This window comes from Saccopteryx leptura, chromosome 4 (assembly GCF_036850995.1).
Source record: "Saccopteryx leptura isolate mSacLep1 chromosome 4, mSacLep1_pri_phased_curated, whole genome shotgun sequence".
Lineage (NCBI taxonomy): Eukaryota > Metazoa > Chordata > Mammalia > Chiroptera > Emballonuridae > Saccopteryx > Saccopteryx leptura.
This window is the reverse complement of record NC_089506.1, coordinates 116,915,355-116,940,413: the sequence shown is the minus strand read 5'-3', so window position 1 is coordinate 116,940,413 and position 25,059 is coordinate 116,915,355. Positions and strand designations below refer to the sequence as shown.

The following is a 25,059-nucleotide window of genomic DNA, read 5'->3' as shown; positions in this document are numbered from 1 at the left end:
AGAGAGAGAGAGAGGAGAGACAGAGAGAGAGAAGGGGGAGGAGCTGGAAGCATCAACTCCCATATGTGCCTTGACCAGGCAAGCCCAGGGTTTTGAACCGGCGACCTCAGCATTTCCAGGTCGACTGAGCCACTCCAGGTCAGGCGATGGCCTTTTTATATTGAGGTATGTTCCCTGTATTCCCACTTTGTAGATTTCTTATTTTATAAATGGGTGCTGGGTTGTTATCAAATACTTTTTTGCATCTATTGATATAATCATGTGATTTTAATCTTTCCTTTTGTTTATGTGAGGAATCACAATAATTGATTTGCAAATATTGTACCAGCCTTGCCTGCCTGGAGTAAATCCCACTTCTTTATGATATATGACTTTTTTCATGTATTGCTGGATCTGGTTTGCTAATGTTTTGTTGAGAATTTTAGCATCTATGTTCATCAGGGATATTGGTCTATAGTTTTCTTTCTTTGTAATGTCTTTACCTGATTTTAGAATGAATGCTTGCCTCATAAAAGGAGCTTGAAAGTCTTCCTTCTTCTTGAATTTTTTGAAATAGCTTGAGAAGGATTAGGTGTTAGTTCTTTGAATGTTTGGTAAAATTTGCCTATGAAGCCATCTGGTCCAGGACTTTTGTTTGCTGGGAGTTTTTTGATAACTGTTTCAATTTCAGTCTGTTTAGGATTTCTGATTCTTCCAGATTAAGACTTGGAAGATTGAATGTTTCTAGGAATTTATCTATTTCACCTAGGTTGTCCAAGTTTTTGGTATATAGATCTTCATAGTATTTTCTTACAATTCTTTGTATTTCTGTGGTATCAGTTGCAACTCTCAAATTTGATTTCTAATTTTATTTATTTGAGTCATCTCTTTTTTTTTCTTGATTAGTCTGTTTAAAGTTTCCTCAATCTTGCTTACGTTATCAAATAACCAACTCTTGATTTCATTGATCTTTTATATTGCTTTTTTAGCCTCTATGTCATTTATTACTGCTCTCATCTTTATTATTTCCTTTTTCTTTACTTACTCTGGGCTTTATTTGTTGATATTTTTAAATTTCTTTTAGATGCAGGATTAAGTTGTTTATTTGAGCCTTTTCTAGCTTCTTAATTTATTCCTGTAATGCTATAAACTTTCCTCTCAGGACTGCTTTTGCTGTGTCCCATAAGTTTTGACTTGTTGTATGTTAATTTTATTTGTTTCAAGGACATTTTTTATTTCTTCCTGATCTCATTGTTAATCCATTTGTTATTTAATAACATACTATCTAGCCTCCAGTGTTTGAATGTTTTTCAGTTTTTTCCCTGTAGTTGATTTTTAGTTTCATGCCATTGTGATCAAAGAAGATGCTTGATATGATTTGAATCTTCTTAAATTTATTGAGACTCATTTTGTGTCCTAACATGTGGTCTATCCTAGAGAATGTATCATAAGCACTTGAAAAGAATATATATTCTGTTGCTACCAGGTGAAAGGATCTAAAGATATCTATTAAATCCAGTTTATCTAAGCCCTGGCCGGTTCGCTCAGTGGTAGAGCGTCGGCCTGGTGTGCAGGAGTCCTGGGTTCGATTCCCAGCCAAGGCACACAGAAGAAGCACCCATCTGCTTCTCCACCCCTCCCCCTCTCCTTCCTCTCTGTCTCTCTCTTCCCCTCCTGCAGCCAAGGCTCCATTGGAGCAAAGATGGCCCGGGCACTGAGGATGGCTCCATGGCCTCTGCCTCAGGTGCTAGAGTGGCTCTGGTTGCAACAGAGCAACGCCCTGGATGGGCAGAGCATCACCCCCTGGTGGGCATGCCAGGTGGATCCTGGTCGGGTGCACACGGGAGTCTGTCTGACTGCCTCCCCGTTTCCAACTTCAGAAAAATACAAAAAAAAAAAAATCCAGTTTATCTAGTGCAGTGGTTCTCAACCTGTGGGTTGCGACCCCTGCGGGGGTCGAACGACCAAAACACAGGGGTCGCCTAAAGCCATCAGAAAATACATATTTATTATATAATACATTTTTAAATAAAATATGTATTTCCGATGGCTTTAGGCGACCCCTGTGTTTTGGTCGTTTGACCCCCACCGGGGTCGTGACCCACAGGTTGAGAACCGCTGATCTAGTATGTCTTTTAAAGTGGCTGTTTCTTTGTTAACTTTCTGTCTAGAGGATCTATCCATTGCTGTTAGTGGGGTATTAAAATCTCCTACTATTATAGTATTGCTGTTGATCTCACCCTTTATGTCCATCAAAATATGCTTTGTATATTTAGGTGCTACTATATTAGGCACATAAATATTTACAATGGTTATATCCTCTTGTTGGATTGCTCCTTTATCATTATGTAGTGACCTTCTTTTTTTTTTTTTTTTTCATTTTTCTGAAGCTGGAAACAGGGAGAGACAGTCAGACAGACTCCCGCATGCGCCCGACCGGGATCCACCCGGCACGCCCACCATGGGGCGGCGCTCTGCCCACCAGGGGGCGATGCTCTGCTCATCCTGGGCGTCGCCATATTGCGACCAGAGCCACTCTAGCGCCTGGGGCAGAGGCCGAGGAGCCATCCCCAGCGCCCGGGCCATCTTTGCTCCAATGGAGCCTTGGCTGCGGGAGGGGAAGAGAGAGACAGAGAGGAAAGCGCGGCGGAGGGGTGGAGAAGCAAATGGGCGCTTCTCCTGTGTGCCCTGGCCGGGAATCGAACCCGGGTCCTCCGCACGCTAGGCCGACGCTCTACCGCTGAGCCAACCGGCCAGGGCCAGTAGTGACCTTCTTTATCTCTTATTATAGCATCTGTTTTAGAGTCTATCTTGTCAGATATAAGTATTGCTACCCCAGCTTTTTTTCGTTACCATTTACATGAAATACTTTTTTCCATCCTTTTACTTTCAGTCTACATTTATCTTTTATTCTGAGGTGGGTCTCTTGTAGACAGCATATGTACGGGTCCTGTTTCCTTATTCACGCAGCTACACTATGTCTTTTGATTAGAGCATTTAATCCATTTACATTTAAGGTTATTATTATGTATTTATTTATTGCCATTTTATTCTTTAAATCTATAATCCTCTTTTTCTACATTTTTTTCCTTTGCTCTCCTTCAAATTTCTTGCACTACTGGTTTGAGTTGTTTTTTGTTTTTGTTTTTGTTTTTTTTGTCAGTGAAGCTTTTTATTTTTCCTTCAATTTTAAATAATAACCTTGCTGGATAAAGTAGTTTTGGTTTTAGGTTCTTGTTTTGCATCACTTTGAATATTTCTTGCCAATCCGTTCTGGCCTCAAGTGTTTCTGTTGAGAAGTAGGATGTCATTGTTATGGGGGCTCCTCTGTAGGTAATTAACTGCTTTTCTCTTACAGCTTTTAGTTTTCTTTCTTTAACTCTTAACTTTGGCACTTTAATTATGATGTATCTTGCTGTAGGCCTCCTTGGGTTCCTCTTTAATGGCATTCTCTGTGCTTTTTGAACTTGTGTGACTTTTTCCTTCATCAGTCTAGGGAAGTTTTCAGCTATGCTTTCTTCAAACAGGTTCTTTATCCCTTGTTTGTTCTCTTCTTCTTCAGGAACCCCTATGATGCGGATATTGTTTCTCTTCATGTTGTCACAGAGCTCTCTTAGAGTTTCCTCAGACTTTTTGAGCCTCTTTACTTTTTGCTGTTCTGTTTCTGTGCTTTTTAAAATATTGTTCTATAAATCACTGATTCAATCCTTGCTTCATCTAGCCTGCTGTTAATTCCTTCTAGTGCAGTCTTCATTTCTAATATTGTATTTATCATCTCTGACTGGTTCTTTTTTATGATTTCAATGTCCTTTTTGATGCTATCTCTTTATTTCAGTGCTCATTATGTCCATCCATTGTTGCTGTAAAATCCTTGAGCTTCCTAAAAATTATTATTTTAAGCTCTGCATATGGTAATTTGGTTACTTTCATCACATTCAGTTCTTTTTCCGAGGATTTCTCTTGTTGATTCACTTGGGTTGCATTTCTCTGTCTGCCCATTTTGTCTGTGTATTAAATAGCGCTGTCTGACTTTGAAATTTTTGTGGTGTCTTTATGAAGAAGAAGGGCTCAGTGGTACTGACCTCCAGAATATCTGTTTTCCTTGTTTTAGAAATGCTTCTTGAAGGTACTATTTTCCTTCTTGTTGTATGTGAATATTAAATGATGTTTGTCCTTTTGTGGGTACAGATGTGTCTTCAGGATGGCTGACTCTACTGGTCAACCTTGATCATGTGTATTATACACTGTGCAATGTCTGTCCTGTTTGTTGTATTTATTCTCCACAATGTTTGGTGCCTGCTACACTCCTCCTTTGGGTGTGCTTCTTGTGCAGTTAGCTGAATCTAGGGGTTGGTGCTGTCTTCCACCCACTACCAGTTGTGTTGGTTCTAGAACTTCTTGGCTTGGCATCAGCTGGTATTTGTAACCTGCTGTTGCATACCTTTCTGTAGCTACTGTACTTTTTGCTATTTGTGTCTGCATTTTCTGTGCCTGGGTAGTGTGGGAAGGGCCAACCTTTGTATAAGGATCAGCTTCCTCCTGCTTAGAGATCACAGGAACTCCATAATAGCTCCTAGCTTTGTAAAATTGTCTCCATTTTACTGCTCCACCTCCTCTTGCAGCTTCCTGGTTTTCCCAGAGTCTTCTGTAGTAAGACTGTAGTATGAGCTCAAACTGTCCTCATCCAACCAACCCTTTTACAGGTTACAGGCATGGTGGGTTAGGGCAGTTGAGGTTGTGAATACAACTTTTGTGGGACCCCCTACTTCAGGGTTATCTTGGTCAGGAGCTCAGTATGGGGAATGTGGCCCCTACTCCAGAGCTTAATCCTTCAGCCACTGCTGGATACTCAAATTTTATTTCTGTCCAACAAAGTGAACAGCAGGTTTAGACCGAGTGTGGCCAACAGTCCCCTCTGCAAAAGTTCTTTCAGTTGGTGAGATCCTGGTCTCAGGGAGGAAGACTGAGAGAGTCTTCTCCTGGGGTTGCCTATGCCCTCCCCAAAGGTGGCTAAGCCCCTCGACCAGATCCAACAATAGACTCACAGGTACCCACATGTTAAATGTCCATGCTCCAAGCCTCTCTCCCTTCCACCTCTGGAATCTAGCCCAGCAGGGAAGGATATCCAGTGCCTAAGCTAGATGACTTTAAAGCTCCACCCTATCCAGTGCACATGAGCTGTTGTGCCTGTGCTAATTACAGAGAGTGGAACTCACCTCAGCTGGGCCTGGTGTGAGGAGCCTTTCCTTAGGATACCACTCTAGCAAGGATTGTTAGGTCCTGAACCAATGCTTTCTGCAGCTGGCTCCTGGATGTGCCATCCCTGGTCTTCCCTGGCAGGAACCCAGTGCTGACCAGTGGGAGACATTGTCCATGGCTGGCCCTCAGCAACCTTCTTGGAGCTACAAGAAATCTAGAGTTTTTGGCTACCTCTGCTGGGCCCAGGTGTACATGGAAATACCAAGCTGCACTCCTAGGCTGGCTTTTACCCACTCTGGGCCTGAGGGAAAGTCTGCTTAAAAGGTCAAATTTCCCTGAGTTCTACCTGCTGCAGCTTCTGTTTGATTGCTGGCTGTTTGTTGGGCTCAGCAGCTGAAAAAACCTCTGCTAAAGTCAAGCACCTGCAGCAATTCAGGGATTAGGAAGGGTGATGGGTGTGGATTCACCCTTTGTCCCCAGATGTCAGTCTGTCCAGACTTTTTTCACAGGCCTCTGTAGGGTGTGGCTCCAGGAGTCTGGTGGATGTGGCCTCTGAGACCCAGAGGTGTGGTCTTCCCACCCTCTGGGCAGTTTCTACTGAGTCTCCTGTGAGGTAGGAACACCAGTTTTAGAGTCTAGAGTTGGGAGTGTGTGTGGGGGGGGAAGCTCCAGTCTCAATACCAGAAAACTGAGCCACTGACGTGCCCCCTGCTTCCTGGCCTCTAAGAACAACCTGTCAACATGATTGTAGTATTATAGACTCCTGAGGGCAGAGCAGTTGCTTTTCCCCAGGCTGATGTCCCACAGAGAGGATGCTCCACCCACGAGAGGTGTAGACTCTCGTATTGGAGAATGACTCAGCACAGGCATTCTGGTGGCTGTCCCCCACACTGTCTCTCCCTGGGCCTCTAACTTTACACTCACCTGATGCAACTCCAGTCCTCTCAGCTTTCCCTCCACCATAGCCCTGGGTCAGTTGTTGTGAACACGATTTTCTGCATGTGCCCTTTAAGATGGAGCCTGCATCTCAGAGAGCTCTGTCTCTTTCTCACAGACAGAAACCCTGCTCTTTTCACCATCAAATGCTGTCTGGGTGCCTCTTCTAGGCTCTTGGGCTTTAGGCTGGGGTTTCAAACCTGGGGCTGAAGCCTCACACCTCTCAAGGCGACCCTCTTTTCAGTGAGAGTCCCTTTGGGCCCTCAGTCACTTCTCACTCCTGGGAGCAGGGTGGCCCTTTCCTTGTCTCTGCCCTTCCTACCAGTCTCAGTGTGGCTTCTTCTGTGATCCTTGGTTGTAGACTTCTCTTCCTTTAGTCCAAAGTTTGTTTTTCAAGATGGTTGTTCTTAAATTAATTTGTAATCCAATTTGGTCCTGGGAAGTGGCAAAGTCCGCCTAATTCATCTCTATCTTGGAATCTCCCTAATTGCACTTTAATAGTATTTCTGCTTTTTATTCTCTGTCTAAATTTCTTAAGTACCCTTGAGTTGGCTTCAATTCCTGATGAACCCATGAATGAGTGATGCCCACAATGTTCTGTCCTCAACAGCCCTGCTCAGCTTCTGTATTCTCATGACTGCAGCTTCTTTTATGGAGTCAGCCCATCTCATAATTGGTCTTCCTATTTCTGCTCTAGCAGGACAAAATTAAACCTCAGGGGGATTTCTCCATACAGCATTCATTTTAATTCAGATATTCATCATAATAGTTCATATTAGTGATGTGCCACAATTCATTCAACCTTTCTCATAAAAAATGTTCAGATGGTACCAAATTTCTATTATACTGAATATAACAATAATGAAAGTGAGTATAAAGAAATACTCTTGACCTGGCCAGTTGGCTCATCAGTAGAGTATCGGGCAGCTTGTGGAAGTCCTGGTTTCGATTCCCAGTTAGGGCATACAGGAGAAGCACCCATCTGCTTCTCCACCCTTTCCCCTCTTCATTCTCTCTCTCTCTTTCTATCTCTATCTCTCTTCCCCTCTCACAGCCAAGGCTCCACTGGAGCAAAGTTGGCCTGGGTGCTGAGGACGGCTCCCTGGCCTCCACCTCAGGTGCTAGAATGGCTCCAGTTGCAGTGGAGGCATGGCCCCAGATGGGCAGAGCATCGCCCTCTGGTGGGCACACCGGGTGGATCCTAGTTGGGCACATGAGGGAGTCTGACTGCCTCCCTGTTTCTAACTTGGTAAAAATACACAAAAAAATACTGTTTTCTGTGACAAGGGTTCACAGAAGGGAGACTGGTTCTCAAAATTTACATACACATCAGATACTTTCATCAAGGCCATATAATTTACATTCCTCCGTCTTTTGATGAAAAGAAGTCTGTCTCTACAGCTTCTTAAATTTGACAGTATGATGGACAAAATTATTTTAGTTCATTATTATTTTAATATTTTTTTCTCTGATTATTAATGAGAAAATTCATCCAATGTTTCTGACTTTTAAAATTTTCTTTGTAAAATTGTTATTTATAATTATTCATTTGTCCATTGGGTTGTTTATAATTTATTTTTAATTCATGTGATATGAATATATAGTATATTTTATATGCTGTAAATATGATTCACTGTCATTTATTTATCCTATGACTTTATGTTATCTTTGGATATTCTAATTAGGAATTATATCATAAAATGTGTGGTTTTCCATTCTGTGTTTTTCAACCTTTCTTTATGCATTTCTAAAATATTTAACTTTTTCTTTTTACATTCAAATATTTATCTCAAATTTATTATTATGAAATGAGATAGGATTTAATTTTGTTTAGTTTTTTGGGTAGAAAATTGTTTTACTGCTAGTTCATATATTGATGACTCTTTCCAATAGAATAGAAATTCCACTTTTTCACATATGAAGCTCCCATATATAATGAGAAATAGTTCTGGCTAAGATTATATTCCATTGATTTGTATTTCTTGCTATATTCTCTAATTATACTCTCCATTTCATTAGTTTTCAATTCTTGACTATATATTCCTCATATGAACTGATAAAATAGTTTTACCAAATTATAAATAACAACTTTAAAATTCCAAATAAATAATATTAAATGCATAGGTTTATTTTGAGAGACTTAGAATTATTAAGATATCAGAGCTTTATCTAGGAACAAAATATTTCGCCCATATTTTAGATCCACAAAACAATAAATACATAAATTTCTCTGTAGTGCTGTTTTTTCTTTTAACATTTTTTTCTCTTTATAATTGAATTTATTAGGGTTACATTGATTAATAAAACTATACAGGTTTCAGGTGGCCAATTCTATAGCACATCATCTGTGCACCATAATATGTGTTCACCACCCCCAGGTCAAGTCCTCCTCGATCACCATTTACCCCTCCCATGCCCTCCTCCACCTCCCTCACCCACAGTCACCATACTGTTGTTGGTGTCCATAAATTTTTTCTTTTTTTGGTCCTTTCTTGTTGTTTATGAAACATTTTTGTGTGCATTTTCTTCCTTTGTTCTTTATTTTCTTCTTAAATATAATTTATTTACATGATAAGTCTCCTGGATCTTTCCGTAAATCTCCAGAATTTTCCCTCATGAAGTAAATATCTATGTGTAGTTCTGTGCATGTGCATGTGTGATGCATTTGTTCTACTTGATGTTCTAGGACATTTATAACATAGAACATTGTATCTTTGAATAAGGATAAATTTATTTTTTAAATTTCAAACATAATACTAGATTTTTTCCCCCCAAAAGTCTTTATAGTTCTCTAGTTGTCTGTTCTGAAAAACTGATTAGTACTTTTTAGTTAATTCTCATGAATCTTCCAGGTTCAATTTAATCAGATTTGAAGAGTTTCCTAGGTGCAAGAGATAAAATTCAAGGATATCTGAACAGGGATGGGGAAATTGCATGTTATTTTTACTGCATTCTAAACTGAATATACAATTTACTTCAATTATAAACATAGGCCAAAAAAATAGTTTTGCTAACAATCCTTATGTCTTTGTCAATATTAGAAATCAGATGTTTCACTATCATATCACTGTTTTACCATATATCTGATTTATTTATGTTGATTATTCAAAATGAGTTCAAATACTTGTCATAAATCCTTTTATTTAATGCACTAATAGCACATATTTACTTCTTCATATATTTGTTTTTAAATGTATTTTAATTTATTTAAATAGCTTTTTCTGTATAATGCTATGCATTTATGTTTAGAAATATAGTCTTTCTAAATAAGGATCCATAGACTGCTTCATATTTCCAAAACAGTCTGTGGCACACGAAATTTCAGAACCCCTCATTCGAGTCCTATGTATTTAATGGTGGCTGGTTCTTTTTGAGTTACTCTTTGTAATCATTTTCTGGATTAAGGTTTCATTAGATGTCAGATCAAACTAGTAATATCTTTAAAAGTTCAGTCTTCAAAGCAGTGCAAGGCACAAAATTCTTTGCTCTTATCAGCTATAAACCTACTGGTAAATCATTAGCCATTTTTTTATTCATTCATCCATTCACATAGTAATCACTTGCTTTTTGTACACATTCATTGATTATACATATGTGTGTATGCATTTGTGTATATGTATAAAATTTTTAAATTTTAAATAACAATTTTAAAATGTAATTCTAAGTTGAAAGTTTCTTGTGTTGGTTTGAATAAGAAAGTCAACATGATGTATAAGAGAGGTAAATTTGATATTTATAATCCTGACTTTAAAAAAAAAGTGTAGTATTTGAGTCCCTTGCCGGTTGGCTCAGCAGCAGAGCGTTGGCCTGGCGTGTGGAAGTCCTGGGTTCAATTCCTGGTCAGGGCACACAGGAGAAGTGCCCATCTTCTTCTTCCCCCTTCCCCCACTCCTTTCTCTCGATCTCTCTCTTCCCCTTTCACAGCCAAGGCTCCAATGGAGCAAAAATTGGCTGGGGCACAGGATGGCTCCATGGCCTCCACCTCAGGCACTAGAATGGCTCTGGTTGCAATGAAGCAGCTGCTCAGATGGGCAGAGCACCACCTCCTAGTGGGCTTGCCAGGTGGATCCTGGTTGGGCGCATGCGGGAGTCTGTCTCTCTGCCTTTCTGCTTCTCACTTTGGAAAAAAAAATGTAGGATTTCATACAGTAAATAAAAAAACATTGAAGCTAAAAGCAAAATGAAATAATTAATTTTTAATGAAGCAGTTGAAAAATAAATCTTATAAATTTTCTAATATTGCGTTATCAACTGGAATATTACTAAGGTTTTAGAATCTTAAAAGCTTCATGTTACAGGGGATATTCTTTTTCATAATATAGAGATGATAAGAGACCTTCACAAGGTATTATACCTAAGTAAGAGTAGAGCCAACACCAGCTTGAGCACAGGGTTGCCTGCTTGAGCATGGGATCATCAACATGATCCCATGGTTGCTGGCTTGAACCCAAAGGTCGCTGGCTTCAGCCCAAGGTCTCTGGCTTGAGCAAGGGGTCACTAGCTCATCTGGAGCCCCCCAGCCAAGGCATGGATGAAAAAGCTATCAATAAACAACTAAGGTGTTGCAGCTATGAGTTGATGGTTGTCATCTCTCTCCCTTCCTCTCTGTTTGTTTCTCTTTCTTTCCCTCTCTGTCTCTCTCTTGCTAAAAAAGAAAAGAAAAATAGTAGAGCCAGATAAGTTAAGAATCTACTTAGCCTTAAAAATTTAGGATACACCAAATGGTATGTAAGTAAATTTCTTTTACTCAATTTATACAACACATTTTAATAAAGTCTAGATTTAAAGGAATACTCTTAAATTAAATGAATGTTAGTTACTTCAGCATGAATTTCTCTCCCAAAATTTTATACTGTAACATTAGTAGTTCAAAAGGTATGTTTTAGTTTTAAAAATTTCTATATTTGGGTTAAATATCACACTCTGAGTTTAAAATGTATACATCAGATTAGTGCTAGGTTGCTTCCAGATATAAAGCATTTGGGTTAATTCTGAGAAAAGCATCAGTTTATGAGTTAATACATTTCTTGTGTGTGCCAGTTATTTTTAATGCTATGTGACATGAAAGTAATACAGTTAGTATTATAACTAATGTTATAGTAAGGTTGAGAAAAAGGCACTGAATAAATATTCATTTGTACAGTTTGGACAAAAGAGAGCCAGAACAACTTTCCAGTTATGCAATGTGGAAATCAGGAACACTTAATTAGCTTCAGTCCTCTTTTAATTGCCTCTTCTGCTTAGTGGTAGGTTACTGAGTAAACTAAATATGTAATCCAGTCACTTAAAATTTATTTATTTTGGCCCTGGCCGGTTTGCTCAGTGGTAGAGCGTCAGCCTGGCGTGCAGAAGTCCCGGGTTCGATTTCCAGCCAGGGCACGCAGGAGAAGTGCCCATTTGCTTCTCCACCCCTCCCCCTCTCCTTCCTCTCTGTCTCTCTCTTCCCCTCCCGCAGCCAAGGCTCCATTGGAGCAAAGATGGCCCAGGCGCTGGGGATGGCTCCTTGGCCTCTGCCCCAGGTGCTAGAGTGGTTCTGGTTGCGACAGAGCGACGCCCCGGAGGGGCAGAGCATCGCCCCCTGGTGGGCAGAGCGTCGCCCCCTGGTGGGCGTGCCGGGTGGATCCCGGTCGGGCACATGCGGGAGTCTGACTGTCTCTCCCGTTTCCAGCTTCAGAAAAATACAAAAACAAACAAACAAAAAAATTTATTTATTTTAGAGAGAAGGAAGAGAGAGAAAGACAGGAACATCGATCTGTTCCTGTATGTGCCCTGACTAGAGATTGAACTGGCAACCTCTGCTCTTCAGGATGATGCTTTAACCCATTAAGCTATCTGGCCAGGGCAAATTTTATTTTTTTTAAGTAAAAAAAATAATTTATCCTTGGTGTAGTCTCACATATTTTAATTGGTTCTTTTATCATATCACTAATATAGTCATATTATAAGTATTTTTTCATAAAACTTCCTGAAAAATTCTTCCAAGTTGTATTTCATGGTTAATAAATTGTTGATACTTTAAAAAGTACAGAAATCCAGGATGAACTTACACTGAATTCAGAAAAACCCATTAAAGTAAGTCTGTCTATCACTTAAAATACGCATTTATTATAGGAACTTACTCACTTATGGCTTTGTTTTCCCTAAATGTCCGCCATAGTAAATACTTAGTATATAGTTAGAGATGACTTCTTTCTCAGTTTTGTTTAATGGACTTTTTTCTCTTTGTAATAAATATATACTTAATTTTTTAGTTAATGTTATCTTTAAAATGACAGATTGCTTAAAAAATAATTAAGCATGTATTGGCCCTGCCTAAATGTAATGGACTTTCTCAAAAGACAGTGTGGTTTCTCTAATAAGCACATTTTAAGAATCATGGTTATTACTGTCTTTTTTTATTAACTGATTGCATTTATTTAAAATAGATAATTTCATCCTTTTATTTTTATGTAGTGTTTCTTATGAAACAAATGGATATGCTAAACAGCCAGTTGAATTCAAAACATATAGATTTAAGTACTCACATAGAAAGCCCCACACCTCTACTGAAAAGTAGTGTAATTGAAGTTTTATATCAGTATGGGTTTCTGTGCATGGCTACTTTCCTTTTGATCCTGTTGTAGGTTCCTTCATATTTTATCAGCAACATATTTTAATGTGACATGTGTCATAATTTTTTCTGCCATACTTGTTTAACTTGTCCTATGTAGCTCTGATTTTTATGGATGCCGTGATGACTTTTTGCCAACAGGAAGCCAAAAGTTGTATACATGAAGAGACTAGTGACCTGATTCACTAAGAAACATTTGTTTATTTTTAATAAAACAATGATATTAGCAATGGAGTATCATCATCTGGAAAATATACCATAGGGGAATAAATGAATACAGAAAGCATAAGATTAGCTCTTTTATGTTCTCCTGCCACCTCTAATCATCGGTTGAATGTTAGGAATGCAGAAGATAAAATATAAATGAAACAAATAGTTAAGACAGTAAAAATGTTGTTTAAATGGAAGAATTAAAATACTTCTATTACAGAGGAAAATGTGGTTTTAAAACAAATGATTAACTATCTTTCGATGTATTTTTTTTTTTGTTTAGGGACTCAATATCTCTATGAAAGAGAAGCAAAGATTGTCAGATAAGTTGGGAGCAAGAGAGGCTGTAATCCAGCCATCCACAAACTACAGCCTACTGGCTGCATGCGGCCTCCTGAGGCCATTTATCTGGCCCCCACCGCACTTCCGGAAGGGGCACCTCTTTCACTGGTGGTCAGTGAGAGGAACACTGTATGTGGCAGCCCTCCAACGGTCTGAAGGACAGTAAATTGGTCCCCTGTGTAAAAAGTTTGGGGACCCCTGCATCAAACAGAGGGTTTCCGTAGTCCCTTATTTTAAGATCTCAGAAAATGTTGTAATTAAGATTAAAGAGTGGAAAATGTGTCATTATATTGGAAAGTTATTTTTTTCTGTGATTTCCTCCTGTCTTTTTGGAAAAACAGCCATATCTCTCCTGCATAAAACCAGCAAAAGGTTTATGAATCTTGCTTTATCATCAGTGTTGCCTAATGCTGTTTGACATCCACAGGCTTGAACAAGTGGATAAATATTCATCCCCTCCACTTTTCTCTTTTTCCTAGGTGCCTCCCATACTCCTTGATAAGCAGTTCTCTGAATTCACTCCAGACATTACACCAATCATTCTGGCAGCCCACACGAATAATTATGAGATAATAAAACTTTTAGTTCAGAAAGGGGTCTCAGTGCCCAGACCCCATGAGGTTCGTTGCAACTGTGTTGAGTGCGTCTCCAGTTCAGATGTGGATAGCCTCCGCCACTCACGCTCCAGACTCAACATCTACAAGGCCTTGGCCAGCCCCTCTCTCATTGCGCTGTCCAGCGAAGACCCTTTTCTGACAGCCTTTCAGCTAAGCTGGGAGCTTCAGGAACTGAGCAAGGTGGAGAACGAATTCAAGTCAGAGTACGAGGAACTGTCACGACAGTGCAAACAGTTTGCTAAGGACCTACTGGATCAAACCAGAAGCTCCAGAGAACTAGAAATCATTCTTAATTACCGGGATGACAATAGCCTCATTGAAGAACAAAGTGGAAATGATCTTGCAAGACTAAAATTGGCCATTAAGTACCGTCAAAAAGAGGTGAGTGCTGCCAGATTTTATCCATTAAAATACCATAAAATTTAACCATGGTTCTCCAACATTCAGTAGGAGCATTTTCTATTTAACTGTAAGCAAATGATGCTTATTGTTTGATTGATATTTATTTTTCAGATTAATAATTATGAAATACATTAAAGAATGATAAGTGGTTCTATAATTAGTGATTATTTTGGTATCTCTGTTAAAATGAACACATTTATTTTGGCATAATGGAAAATCGAATGAATTTTAGAATTTCACATTAAGAGCTCTGGTTCTCTCATTTATAAGTCTTGTTATTTTATTTTGTTTAACATTTTTAAGTGAGAGGTGGATAGATAGTGAGATAGACTCCCACATGTGTCCTGACTGGGATCCACCTGGCAACCCTGTCTGGGGCCAATGCTCAAATCAACCGAGCTGTCCTCAGCACCTGAGGTTGATGCACTCAGACCCACCGAGCTATCCTCAGTGCCCAGCGCCTGATGCTTGAACCAATCTAGCCACTAGCTGTGGGAGAGGAAGAGGGAGAAAAAGAGGAGAAGGAGGGGAGAGAAGCAGATGGTTGCTTCTCTTGTGTGCCCTGACCAGGAATCAAACCCGGGACATTTATATACTCCAGGCCGATGCTCTATCTACTGAGCCAACAAGCCAGGGCAAGTCTTGTTACTTTAGAGAGTTATACTGACCTCTTTAAGCTTCAGTTTTCTCATCTCTTTAATGAATCTAATATTTTTAACATTTAATTAGATGTGTATTTATACATATAATAGATGCCCATCACAGATGTATATGAAGTGAAATATGTATAGATATATGTGAAGCCTTTTGGTGAATTATAAGGTATTATGTTAATAAAATACATTATTAGAAGTTATTAATAAAGGAAAAATCTTTGGCGCAACAGCAGATAAAAGTGCTAAAACTTCTGTTATGTCTGGCTTACTAGTTTCTTGATTTTTCAGGAATAAGAAGTTAAGAAAGCTAATAGGACAGTAATAAATTTCTTATGAAAAATTTCATGGATTTAAAGTATTAAACAAGGAAATTCAGATCTATTACACTTATCACCTGACATATTTGTACTTTTGTCTCCTTCACTGTTTGAGTTGAGTTCTCAAAACACCTGTTTACTTGTATCTCAGGAAAATATTGGATCTCTGTTCATTTTTGAGTTATAGTAACTATTTATTCCAGAACAACTGTTGGGAAAAAAAACCTATGTAAAATGAAAAGAAAGAAAAAGAAAATAAGACTTTTGAATTAAAAAAAATGTATTCAGTTGACTTTGAACTTGGCCCTGATTATTTCACATTGGCCCTAGTGGCTCTGTCTACTGTTTCTGACTAAATTTTGTGATTCAAGATACCTGATTTTGCTTCTAGTTTTTCTTGTTGTTTTTTTTTTAGCCTGAAACTAATTCAAAAGAGTTTTTCCTCTAACAATGAAGAAAGGAGCTTTTGCGTGTATTGCCTCTAATTCTAAAATCACACATTCTAGTTTGAACCATGTCAACAAGATTACTCATTTCCTTAGATTCTTGTGTTTAGGACTCAGAGACCTGATAGTTTACAGAGATTGGAATAATTTTAATATAAAAATATAGGTAAATTGATGAAAAACTTTATTCAACTAAAGATTTTAACGTAAAATATGAAAATTAGTAGTAATTTCATGCATCAGAACTGATAAAATGAAGTGAAATATTGAAGTGGCCCCAGAATTTGGGCCCAGCCATCTTATAGATTTGCTGTTAACACAAAATTATTTTATGTTTTTCTTTATTGAGTTTTCTTTGGAGATGGGAATTTCAGTGTTTATAAACTTTATAAAGCTCTTCTCTTATGCTACATCTGCTCAGTGAGATATTATCCAATAAATGATGAGTGAAAAAAAATTCCCAGGATGCTCTACCCATGAAATGAGGCAATGAACACAAGCTGTGCTCACTGTTTCCTTTTTGTTGTCTCTGCAGTCAGTGATGACTACACTGATTTTGGTCTTGTTATAATAAATGACTTAACATTGTCTTTGGCCACAGTGATTTTTGTGAAGGCACTAAGAAGACATTCTGACTCTGACCCTTGAACTGCATCCTCATAACCAAATACTACAAGTGATACTCAGTCACTGAATCAGCCACATTATTGTCAAGGGTTGTCCAACACAAAATTTTTAATATGAATTACTTATATTTTAATATATGTTTATATTTTTATCCAAAAATTTTTATACATTTTATTCATTTGTTTGTTACTTCTTTCATTAACTCTTTGAACATACATTTTAGAGAATGCCTTTCAGGAACCATGCAGGGCACTTAGGAAGCCATGGCAACATGCCTCTTCCCGCATAGGGCTTACATTGAGGAGATAATACAATGTTGAATATACATTGCTCCCTGTTTTGTTTCTGAACCACTAAAAATGGCCATTCTTAGTAACCAAGGATGTCCTTTGAGTTTATGCTTTCTCTCATTTAACATGGTGTCATAATACCTACCTCATAGGTTATTTGTGAAAACAAAACATAATAATGCAAATCCAAATTTTAGCATTTTTCAAGGTGTATTTGCCCATGAAGAGTAGCTATCTATCATTTTAGCCATTGCTATTGCCAGAAAATAAATAAATAAATATATCAGTGAAGTAAATTTGAATATCAACTTGGCTTTATTAAAGGATTCACGAGTCAGTGAACAGAATCCCACCTAGCAAGCAGAGATACTTCAAGGGCTATACAAAATGAAAGGTTTTTGGAGGTAGAAGGGTAGGCCAAAGGGACTATCAGTAAAAGAAAAGAAAGATTCTTTTTAGCACAGGATATCTTCTTTTTGGGGCAGGTATGGGGCGAGCAAGGGGTTTATCATGCAGATTGCCTCTTCTTCCTTTGAGAGATAGAAAGGGCTCATGTGATAGATTACATCTTTAGTGCTAAGCAGAAAATTCCAGATTGGTTGATGAAGATTGTATTTCTAGGAGAGCTTGAAACAGCCATTAAAAAAGGTATTAAAACAAATTTTAATGATATAAGCTTTTAGCATATGTGATGCCATCTTGAGCCTGCATGGTGTTTTTTTTTAAACGCTATTATTATCATTGTTTTTGGTTATTGTCTCAAGGATGCTCAGTATGAAAAGCTGAATAAGAATGTGCAGAAAATGTTGTACACTATTCTCCCGTGTACTATGCAGTAGAAAGGGTTGGTTTCATCTGAATATTTCAACATGTGTCATGACTGTTTGTCAATGCCTTATTGATTGAATTATACTTTTAAAAATGTTTTTATTAATTTTAATTTATTGTGTTTACATGAATTCAAGTGACCCACAAAATATAACTCCTTAGCCTCCCACCCCCATGTCTCCCTTTATACTCCCCTAGCCCCCTCCCCTCAACACACTCCACTCTTCCCTCTAAGATTTACTGTCCTGCTGTCTATATCTCTGTGTTAAGTATATATAATTTCATAAATCCCTTTACCGTCTCTGATCCCATTCCCTTATCCTCCTTCCCTCTGACTGATGTTCCTCTGTTCCCTATGATCGTGGTCTGGTCTATTCCATTCGTGTTCACTTTGTTCATTAGATTCCACATATAAGTGAGATCATATGATATTTGTCTTTCTCTGTCTGGCTTATTTCACTTAGCATAATAGTCTCCAGGTCCAACCATGCTGTCGCAAAAGGTAAAATTTCCTTCTTTTTCATGGTCATGTAGTATTCCATTGTGTATAAGTACCACCGTTTTTTAATTCACTTATCCGCAGATGGACACTTGGGCTGCTTCCAGAAATTGGTTATTGTAAACAATGCTGCAGTAAACTTGGGGGTGCATAACTTCTTTTGAATCAGTGATTTAGTGTTCTTAGGATATATTCCAAAAGTGGTATAGCTGGGTCAAAAGGTAGTCCCATTTTTAATGTTTTGAGGAAACCCCATACACTTCTCCACAGTGGCTGCACAAGTCTGCATTCCCACCAGCAGTGCAGGAGGGTTCCCTTTTCTCCACATCCTTGCCAGCACTTATTATATGTTGTTTTGTTAATGAGCGCCACTCTGACAGGTGTGAGCTGGAATCTGATTGTGATTTTAATTTGCATTTCTCTAATGATTAGTGATATTGAACATTTTTTCATATGCCTATTGGCCATCTTTATGTCCTCTTTGGAGAAGTGTTCATTCAGTTCTTTTCTCATTTTATAATTGGATTGTTTACCTTCCCAATGTTGAGTTTTAGAAGTTCTTTATAAATTTTTGGTATTCACCCCTTATCGGACATATTGGGAAATATGTTCACCCATTGTGTGGGTTGTCTTTTTATTTTGTTCATGTCTTTTCCTGTGAAAAAGCTTTTTAGCTTGTTATAGTCCCATTTGTTCATCCTGTCCTTTATTTCACTTGCCTGTGGAGGTAAATCAGCAACTATATTGCTATGAGAGATGTTGGAGAGTTTACTTCCTGTGTTTTCTTTCAAGATGTTTATGGTTTCATGACTTACATTTAAATCTTTTATTCATTTTGAGTTTATTTTTGTGTATGGTGTAAGTTGATGGTCTAGTTTCATTTTTTTTACATGTACCTGTTCAATTATCCCAACACCATTTGTTAAAGAGACTGTTTTTATCCATTGTATACTCTCACATCCTTTGTCAAGTATCAATTGACCGTAAAAGCATAGGTTTATTTCTGGGTTCTCTGTTCTGTTGCATTGATCTATATGCCTGTTATTATGCCAGTACCAAGCTGTTTTGAGTACAATGGCCCTGTAACTTAATATCAGGAAGTGCGATAACTCCCAATTCATTCAGGTTCTTTTCTGGTTCTATATAAATTCTTGAAATATTTGTTCTATAGCTTTAAAGTATGCTATTGGTATTTTCATAATAATTGCTTTGAATTTATAAATTGTTTTGAGTAATATAGACGTTTTAATGATGTTTATTCTTCCTATCCATTAACACGGTATATGCTTCCACTTCTTTGTATCCTGCTTGATTTTTTTTAATTAATTTTAATGAGGTTACATTAATCAATCAGGGTACATAGGTTCAAAGAAAACATCTCCAGGTTATTTTGACATTTGATTATGTAGCATACCATCACCCAAAGTCATATAGTGTCCCATCACCTTCTATCTGGTTTTCTTTGTGCCCCTCCTCTACCCCCACACCCTCCTTTCCCCTCCCCAGCCCCGGTAACCACCATACTCTTGTAAATGTCCCTGAGTGTCATTTTTATGTCCCACCTATGTATGGAATCATGCAGTTCTTAGTTTTTTCTGATTTACTTATTTCACTCAGTATAATGTTATCAAGGTCCATCCATGTTGTTGTAAATGATCCTATGTCATCATTTCTTATGGCTGAGTAGTATTCCATAGTATATATGTACCACATCTTCTTTATCCACTCATCTACTGAAGGACTTTTTGGTTCTTTCCATGTCTTGGCCACTGTGAACAATGCTGCAATGAACATGGGGCTGCATGTGTCTTTATGTACCAGTGTTTTTGAGTTTTGGGGGTATATATCCAGTAGAGGAATTGCTGGGTCATATGATAGTTCTATTTTTAATTTTTTGAGGAACCACCATACTTTCTTCCATAGTGGTTGTACTACTTTACATTCCCACCAACAGTGAATGAGGGTTTCTTTTTCTCCATAGCCTCTCCAACACTTGTTATTACCTGTCTTGTTGATAATAACTAATCTAACAGGTGTGAGGTGGTATCTTATTGTAGTTCTGATTTGCATTTCTCTAATAGCTAGTGAAGATGAACATCTTTTCATATATCTGTTGGCCATTTGTATTCCTTCCTGGGAGAAGTGTCTGTTCATGTCCTCTTCCTATTTTTTTATTGGATTGTTTGTTTGTTGTTGAGTTTTATGAGTTCTTTGTATGTTTTGGATATTAGGCCCTTATCTGTGTTGTTGTTTGAAAATATCATCTCCCATTTAGTTGGCTGTCTGTTATGTTGTCAGTTTCCTTTTATTTTTATTTTTTTTACAGAGACAGAGAGAGAGTCAGAGAGAGGGATAGATAGGGACAGACAGGAATGGACAGAGATGAGAAACATCAATCGTCAGTTTTTCATTGCGACATCTTAGTTTTTCATTGATTGCTTTCTCATATGTGCCTTGACCGTGGGCCTTCAGCAGACTGAGTAACCCCTTGCTCAAGCCAGTGACCTTGGGTCCAAGCTGGTTGGTGAGCTTTGCTCAAACCAGTTGAGCCCACGCTCAAGTTGGTGACCTCGCAGTCTCGAACCTGGGTCCTCTGCATTCCAGTCCAATGCTTTATCCACAGCACCACCACCTGGTCAGGCTGTTGTCAGTTTCTCTTGCTGCGCAAAAGCTTCTTAGTCTGATGTAGTCCCATTCATTTATCTTTAACTTCCCTTCTCTTGCCTTTGGAGTCAAATTCATAAAGTGCTCTTTGTAACCAAGGTCCATGAGTTAAGTACCTATGTTTTATTCTATGTAATTTATTGTTTCAGGTCTTATATTTAGGTCTCTGATCCATTTTGAATTAATTTTAGTACAAGGGGACAAACTATAGTTGAGTTTCATTCTTTTGCATGTGGTTTTCCAGTTTTCCCAGCACCATTTATTAAAGTGGCTCTCTTTTCTCCATTGTGTGTTTTTGGCTCCTTTATCAAAATTATTTGACCATATACATGTGGTTTTATTTCTGGGTTTTCTATTCTGTTCCATTGGTTTGAGTGTCTATTTTTCTGCCAATACCATGCTGTTTTGATTATCGTGGCTCTATAATATAATTTGAAATCAGGTATTGTAATACCCCCAGCTTTGTTCTTTATCCTTAGGATTGCTCTGGCTATTTGGGGTATTTTATAGTTCCATATAAACATGATGATTTTTTGTTCCGTTTTTTTAAAAAAAAATGCCATTGGAATTTTGATGGGAAATGCATTAAATTTGTATATCACTTTGGGTAATATGGTCATTTTGACTATATTTATTCTTTCTATCCAAGAACAAGGAATATTTTTCCATTTCATTATATCTTTTTTGATTTTCTTTAACAATGCTTTGTAGTTTTCATTATATAGGTCCTTTACATTCTTTGTTATGTTTATTCGTAGGTATTTTATTTTTTTGTTGCAACCATGAAGGGGATTGATTTTTTTTAGCTCATTTTCTGATGTTTCATTGTTGGCATATAGGAAGGCAATGGACTTTTGTATATTAATTTCGTATCCTGCGACCATAGTATATTGGTTTATTATTTCTATTAGTCCTTTTATGGAGTCTTTGGGGTTTTCGATGTAGAGGATCATATCATCTGCAAAAAGTGAAACCTTTACTTCTTCTTTCCCAATATGAATGCCTTTTATTTCTTTCTCTTCCCTGATTGCTCTGGCTAGAACTTTCAGCACTACGTTGAATAAGACTGGAGAGAGTGGACAACCTTGCTTGGTCCTGATTTTAGGGGAAAAGTCCTCAGTTTTATGCCATTTAAAATGATGTTAGCTGATAGTTTGTCATAAATGGCCTTTACTATGTTGAGCTATTTTCCTTCTATACCCATTTTCTTAAGTGTTTTAAACATAAAATGATGTTGTATTTTATCAAATGCCTTTTCTGCATCTATTGATAAGATCATGTGGTTTTTGTTCTTTGTTTTATTGACATGGTGTATTACATTAACTGTTTTACGTATGTTGAACCATCCTTGTGATTCTGGGATAAATCCCACTTGATCATGACAAATTATTTTTTTAATTGTTGTATTTGATTTGCTAGTATTTTATTTATTATTTTAGCATTTGTATTCATGCTGTAGTTTTCTTTTTTTGTGTTGTTCTTGCCAGGTTTTGGTATGAGGGTTATGTTGGCCTCATAAAATGTATTTAGAAGTATTGCTTCTTCTTCAATTTTTTGGAAGACTTTGAGTAGAATAGGAACCAAGTCTTCTTTGAATGTTTGATAGAATTCAGTAGTATAGCCGTCTGGCCCTAGACTTCTATTTTTGGGGGAGGATTTTAATAGTTATTTCTATTTCCTCCCTGCTTATTGGTCTGTTTAGGCTTTCTACTTCCTCTTGACTCAGTCTAGGAAGATTGTATTGTTCTAGGAATTTATCCATTTCTTCAAGATTGTTAAATTTGGTAGCATATAGTTTTTCATAGTATTCTACAATAATTTTTTTGTATATCTATGATATCTGTGGTGATTTTTCCTCTTTCATTTTGGATTTTGTTTTTATGAGTCCTTTCTCTTTTTTCCTTGATGAGTCTTGCCAAGGGTTTGTCAATTTTGTTGATCTTTTCAAAGAACCAGCTCCTTGTTTTATTAATTTTTTCTATCGTTTTTCTGTTCTGTATTTCATTTATTTCTGCTATAATTTTTATTATTTCCTTTCTTCGGCTGATTTTGGGTTGTCTTTGTTTTTCTATTTCTAGTTTCTTAAGATGTGAAGTTAAGTGGTTTACGTGGGCTTTCTCTTGTTTGTTCATATAGGCCTGTAATGATATGAAATTTTCTCTTATTAATGCTTTTGCTGCATCCCAGAGATTCTGTTATGTCGTATTGTTATTTTTGTTTGTTTGCATGTAACTTTGATCTCTGCTTTTATTTCTTCTTTGACCCACTCATTTTTTAAAAGTATGTTGTTTAGGTTCCACATTTTTGTGGGTTTGTTTACCTCTTTTTTGCAGTTGCATTCTAGTTTCAAGGCTTTATGATCAGAAAATATGCTTGGTATAATTTTAATCATTCTGAATTTGTTTATGTTATTTTTGTGGCCCAACATATGGTCAGTTTTTGAGAATGTTCCATGTACACTAGAGAAGAATGTATACTCTGGCACTTTGGGATGAAATGTCCTGTAGATGTCTGTCATATCCAATTGTTCTTGTGTTTTGTTTAAGGCCAATTTTTTTTTTAATTGATTTTCTGTTTCAATGTATGATCTGGAGCCATCAGCGGTGTATTGAGGTCTCCAAGTATGATTGTATTTTTGTCAGTTTTAATTTTTGGTAAGTCAGTAGCTGTCTTATATAGTTTGGTGCTCCTTGGTTTGGTGCATATATATTAAGAAGTGTTATGTTTTCTTGATTCAATGTCCCCTTTATTATTATGAAATTACCATTTTTATCTCTGATTATCTTTGCTGTCTTGTAGTCAGCATTGTTAGATACGAGTATTGCTACACCTTCTTTTTTGGGGATATTATTTGCTTGGTGTATTGTTTTCCCACCTTTCACTTTGAATTTGTTTTTATTCTTATAGCTTAGATGTGTTTCGTGTAGACAGCATACAGTTGGATTTTTTTAATCCATTCTGCTACTCTGTGTCTTTTTATTGGTGAGTTCAATTCATTTACGTTTAGTGTAATCATTGACATTTGAGGGTTTCCTATTGCCATTTTATATATTGCTTTCTGATAGTTTTGTATCTTGTTTGGTTCTTCTCTTTTATTTTTTTATAATTTTTTTGTTTGCTTGTAATCCATACTTCTTTTATCTGTTACTTCTTTTTTCAAGCCATGTACTTCTATGTTGGTTTTTTCAGGGGTGGTTACCATTAAGTAATGGAGAGCATACAGATCGTGTTCATTATAGTACATTATCTCATGAGTGCTTCTGCACTTCATCCTCCTTTGCTACTGTTAATCTTTGTCCTCTCCCCTTTTTTGTTTTTTTGTCAAAGATTAATCTTGTTTTTATTACGATCTTGATGGAGCTCTTACTTGTAGTTTTGTTTTGTTCTTTGTGTCTGGTCAGAAAACCCCCTTTAGTATTTCCTGAAGTGGAGGTTTTCTGGTGATAAATTCCCTCATCTTTTCTGTATCTGTGAATGTTTTTATTTCTCCTTTGTATTTGAAGGATAGCTTTGATTGGTATAGTATTCTTGGCTGGAAGTTCCTCTCTTTCAAGACTTTAAATATTGGGGTCTACTCTCTTCTAGCTTGTAGAGTTTCTGCTGAGTAATCTGTTGATAATCTAATGGGCCTTCCTTTATATGTTGTATTCTTCTTTTCCCTGGTTGCCTTGAGAATTTTTTCTTTGTCGTTGGTTTGTGCCAATTTCATTATGATGTGCCTTGGAGTAGGTTTTTTAGGGTTAAGATAACTCGGTGTTTTTGTTTGCTTCTTGAATTTGAGGCTTTAGTTCTTTTCACAGGCTTAGGAAGTTCTCATCTTTTATTTGTCTGAATATGTTCTCCATTCCATTTTCTCTCTCTTCTCCCTCTGATATACCTATTATTCTTATGTTATTCTTTTTGATGGAGTCAGATGATTCCTGTAGGGCTATCTCATTTTTTTAAATTCGTGAGTCTCTCTCCTCTTCTCTGTAGTACCTCTAGTTGCCTGTCTTCTATGTTACTAATATCTCCTCTATCTGGCCTGTTCTATTGGCTAAGCTTGTTACCTTGTTTTTCAGTTAATGAATTGAGTTTTTCATCTCTGTTTGATTCGTTTTCATAGTTTCAATTTTCTTGGTGATATATTCTTTCTGTTCATTGAATTGTTTTTTGAGCTTCCTAAATTGCCTTTCTGTGCTTTCTTGTATATCCCTGAGTATTTTTAGGACTTCAATTTTAAATTCTTTATCATTTAATTCCAAGGTTTCTAAGCTATTGAAGTTTATCCCTATAGAGTTTTTTCTTATCTATCTGAGCTAGATCACTGTCTTTTGTATCGATGATATTTGATTTATTTCTTTAATTGGATTTGAGAGTGTATTGTTAATAACACTAATAAGAGTTGATAAAAAATTTTTAAAGAAAATGCTGTGAAAAACTGATAATTTTATTGTG

At 37.2% G+C, this 25,059-nt stretch overlaps 1 protein-coding gene across 2 annotated transcripts in view; it reads left to right on the top strand.

Moving 5' to 3' along the window:
• The window catches only part of TRPC4 (transient receptor potential cation channel subfamily C member 4), a 270,542-nt gene that overhangs the window by 72,089 nt on the left and 173,394 nt on the right, over positions 1–25,059 (top strand). For both annotated transcript variants that reach the window (XM_066381078.1, XM_066381077.1), the window contains exon 3: positions 13,756–14,274. In XM_066381078.1, the coding sequence (XP_066237175.1) occupies positions 13,756–14,274 (519 nt within the window). The remainder of the gene's footprint in view (positions 1–13,755; positions 14,275–25,059) is intronic.